The 4670-nt window shown below is 40.0% G+C and overlaps 1 protein-coding gene across 6 annotated transcripts in view; it reads right to left on the bottom strand.

Moving 5' to 3' along the window:
- The window catches only part of LOC116400212 (receptor-type tyrosine-protein phosphatase mu-like), a 21158-nt gene that overhangs the window by 9195 nt on the left and 7293 nt on the right, over positions 1 to 4670 (bottom strand). For 5 of the 6 annotated variants that reach the window (XM_031877931.1, XM_031877934.1, XM_031877928.1 and 2 more), the window contains one exon: positions 3672 to 3704. The exons of the other annotated variant lie outside the window; for it this stretch is intronic. In XM_031877931.1, the coding sequence (XP_031733791.1) occupies positions 3672 to 3704 (33 nt within the window). The remainder of the gene's footprint in view (positions 1 to 3671; positions 3705 to 4670) is intronic. 6 annotated transcript variants of the gene reach the window in all.

The following is a 4670-nucleotide window of genomic DNA, read 5'->3' as shown; positions in this document are numbered from 1 at the left end:
TAAACTACCACATCAACTGTGAACCCTGAACACACCACCAAGGAGAAATTTACTAAACCATCACATTAACTGTGAACCCTGAACGCACCACCAAGGAGAAGTTTTTAACTGTGACTTCATGTGTTCACCAGTTTATCATGATCAACTTTTACAATAAGCTGACCACAACTAAATTCATCATCATAATCACAAAGAAACTAGAATGAAATCACGACCAAGTGAAGAATGTTGCTGAATCTGCTGCATGGAAACACAGAAGGTTTGCTGGATTTAAAGGTTTGATTTGTCTCAATGACTTTCTTCTAAATGTTATTTGATCGGACGAAACAATTTCAAATTGTTGGAAAATAATCGAGAATAAAGCAGCAGATTCATTGTTAATAAAAATTTCTGTTCGTTGCGGAACTGAAATAATTCATGTTGTCTTCAGTAAACTCTTTTCATAAAGTCTTTTTATACTTCACATCTCTATTCATCTGTCTCTTGTATAACCACTGCAAAGAAAACCACAAAAACATCCTTTTATCCTCTCGTCTGTCCATCTACCATCATCTGTATCTCCATGCACACACACACACACACACACACACTCAGAAAAAACACTCTGTCCGTCTTAAAAGCTTGATTTATTTTCTCTATTTCTATTCCGAGTGTGTGAATAAAAAAAACATCCATTTGTCTGATTGCTCACACACACGCACACAGACACACACACACACACACACACACACACACACACACACACACACACACACACACACGCACACACACAAAGTGCAAAGTTTAACCCTGACCTGAAAATGGAAAAGCAAAAAAATACTGAAATATATAAATAAAAATAAAAAGGCTTTTAAACTGAAAAGTAAGACATCAGTGAAAGCAGCTGTGTGTGTGTGTATGTGTGTGTGTGTGTGTGTGTTGGGGATGACGGTGAAAGCGCCCTGAGGCGAGGTGCTGCCCTCCTCCCCCTCCTCCCCCTCATGTCTCTCTTTTCTTCTTCTGTGGTTCAGTCAGACAGTAAAAACCCGCAGCGTTTCTCTGATTCAGACCTCGACACACAAACTGTAACTCTGTGAGTCTGCAACACAAACTCTGTATCTGCTGCAAACATGGTCTGTCTGTTCTACATGTTACATTACATTAGTCTAAAATAGTGCAGCCTGAAGACAAGAGACTACTACCAAGAGACAAACAACTAAAAGAGACACAAAACTACAAAGAGACACGAAATGAATACAAAGAGACACAAAACAACAAAGAGACAGAAAAAAATACAAAGAGATGCAAAACAACCACAAAGAGAAACAAAACAACCACAAAGACACACAAAACAACCACAAAGACACACAAAACAACTACAAAGAGACACAAAACAACTACAAAGAGAAACAAAACAACTACAAAGAGATACAAAATCACGACAAAGAGATGCAAAACAAGTTTAAGACAATCAAAACGACTAAAAGAGTAAACTGTGTACAGACCTCCCACAGACACAACTTCTATACAGTATGTCCAAGTTATTGGTGACTCATGCTACCAGAAGATTCAAACGATAAAACGGATGCAAACCATTTCAGACCACCAACGAACACACTAACATTTACAACACAGACGGAGTGCTGTTGCATCAGTTCAGACTGAATGTTCTCCAGACGGTTCACGGACAGATTCACATTCACTTTAACGGTGAGAGGTTATTTTTCTATTGAAGTGTCCTCAGTAGATTTCAGTATTTTCTCTGTTTGTGTTTTCTTCCTGCAGCGTTGACCTCTTTGACTCCAATCAGTTGTACTGACATTTAACCTCTGATCCCCCCCCCCACACACACACACTGAGATGAGTGAATGAATGGAGAGAGAGCAGGAGGTAACTTTGCTTTATCAAGAAAACAGCTTTTATATGTTTTCATATCTCAGTTTAATAAAGATTGTGTGTGTGTGTGTGTCATGACATCATCAGCGAGGTGTCGGGGTTAATTGATTTAGCATGTCAAGGCTAATCTATGCTAATCTAATGAGCGACAGGACAATGACAATGCTGTTAGCGGTAATAGATGTCAAAGTGAGTGTGTGTCTGTGTGTGTTTAGGTGTATCTCTCCTTGTAGTGATCATTTGATCAGACAGGTTTATTACAGCCGGCTAACTCTATTAACCCTGCTCCACTGCACGCACACGCACACACACACACACACACTGCTGTCCACACACTATTGGCCATTTTACTTTAAAGAAATAAAGTCACAGTTTCTGTTATGTTTCTTATTATCTTCTTCGATGTCTTTAAGGTCTTCAACGTTTTTATCGTCTTTATCGTCTTCAACATCTTTAATGTCTATAATGTCTTTAACGTCTTTTATTAATCGCAGAAAATCATGCGATTAATCGCGATTAAAAATTTGAATCGTTGCCCAGCACTAATATAAATACATACATACTAATAAACCCTGTTATGTTTCCGTGGAGAGTTCACTTATTTGATATATGTTTCAATATTTTCTAATACATGACGGGAAGTGTGTGTGTGTGTGTGAAGACCAAACAAACACACACACAGTGACCTGAGAAGGAGTGCTTCCTGTCTCCCTGAGGACGCGTCGGTTGGAGATACCTGGAGGGAATCACAGGTTGCTCCTCCATCTCTACTTATTGATCAAAGAGTCCAAAGATGTATTTTTACTTTTCACATGATAGTTTGAAACAGGAAACTGTGTTGAACCAATCAGGAGGAAGCTGGAGGCGTGTTGGACTCGAGTCAAGAGAACTCTTCCTCCAGAAACACTACTTTCTACTACCTCTACTACATCTCAGAGGTACATGTTGTACTTTATACTGTACTACATCTCAGAGGTACATATAGTACTTTCTACTGTACTACATCTCAGAGGTACATATAGTACTTTTTACTGTACTACATCTCAGAGGTACATATCATACTTTTTAATGTACTACATCTCAGAGGTACATATTTTACTTTTTACTCACCTACATCTGCTTTAAGTACATTTAGCTGATAATACTTAAAACCTTTTAGTTCAGTCAGGTTTGAAATGCAGGGCTTTTACTTGTAGTATAGTATTTTCACAGTGTGGTATTCGTACATATACTTTAACTACAGTAAAGGATTTGAATACCAGCATCATAGCATTTTAGAGTCTTAGCATCGTAGCATGTTAGCGTCATAGCATCTTAGAGTCTTAAAGTCTTAGCGTCTTAGAGTCATATTGCATTAGCGTCTTAGAGTCATATTGCATTAGCGTCTTAGCGTCTTAGAGTCTTAGCATCTTAGAGTATTAGCGTCTTAGAGTTTTAGCATCTTAGAGTCTTAGCATGGTAGTCTTAGCGTCTTAGCGTATTAGCGTCTTGGCACATTAGCGTCTTAGAGGCATAGAGTCTTAGCGTCTTAGCATCATAGCATCTTAGAGTCTTAGCGTATTAGCATGTTAGAGTCTTACAGTCAAAGTGTTAAGGGTTGGAGGTCTGAGGTTTAAGGGTCAGAGATGAGAGGTTAAGGGTTGGAGGTCTGAGGTTTAAGAGTCAGAGATGAGAGGTTAAGGGTTGGAGGTCTGGTTAGGGTCAGCAGGGATACAGCAGGACACACTTGGAGGTTTGAGGTGTTGAGGCTTGATGTGAAGGTGAAGGTTACAGGTGAGGGGTCGGAGGTTACTCACAGGTAGTAAGTGTAGGAGTGATAATTTCTCCGTCTGAGTGGTGGGGGGGGGGGGGGGGGGGGGGGGCGGAGCAGAGGAGGGATGGATGGAGGGAAAGAGAAAAAGAAAAACAGAAAAAGGAAAAACAACAGATTAATGTCTCGGAGAGAAGAAGTGAACAGATGAGTTCAATCAGTGTGTGTGGAGGTGGAGGAGAGATGTGTCAATCAAAGGGAGGGGGCGGGGACACGTCTGATTGGTTAACGACTGGTGAGCGTGTGAAAACAAGACGTTATGGTTACAGGTGTAGTACTGTAATATTACTTTACTAGTACTTTAATAATACTGTAGTAGTACTGTAATATTGCTGTACTAGTACTGTAATATTACTGTAGTAGTACTGTAATATTACTCGACTAGTACTGTCATTTTCTCAAGTCCTGTACTTAAATACAATTTGAGGTACTTTTCCTTAGCTCAAGTACTTTATACTTCCTGTCCTCTACATTTCAGAGGCAGATATTGTACTTTTAGCTGTACTATGTTCATCTGTAGTTAGTAGTAGTATTAGTAGTATTACCACAGGTCATTTTACATAATGAATACTGTTACCCTTGATATTTTAAGTATATTTGCTGACAATACTTTGATGTGTATTTGTACATACAGCATGTGAACACTTGTTGTTTTAACTGTCCTTTAACCTCAGGACTACTTTGTGGCCGGGCGGCGTATCCCTCCACCTATCAGCTGTGAGAGGGCGTAGTGACACGCTCTCCTACATATACCTGCAGCCAATCAGAGCTCAAACATCCCGCTTCCTGTTCTCACTGCGGCTGTAATGAGTGTAACCTCCATCTGCTCTCAGAGAGCAAATCAAACGCACCCCGTCAACTTTAAAGAGCTCGTTAGAGACCGAACAACGTTTCTCTCTCTAGTATCTGTTAAAGAGATCAGAGCTCCACCGACACGCACACACACACACACACACACACACACACACACACACACACACACACA

Source organism: Anarrhichthys ocellatus, unplaced genomic scaffold (genome assembly GCF_004355925.1).
Source record: "Anarrhichthys ocellatus isolate YVR2014 unplaced genomic scaffold, GSC_Weel_1.0 scaffold155, whole genome shotgun sequence".
NCBI lineage: Eukaryota > Metazoa > Chordata > Actinopteri > Perciformes > Anarhichadidae > Anarrhichthys > Anarrhichthys ocellatus.
The sequence above is the reverse complement of the archived record's forward strand: the minus strand, read 5'-3'. Positions and strand labels throughout refer to the sequence as shown.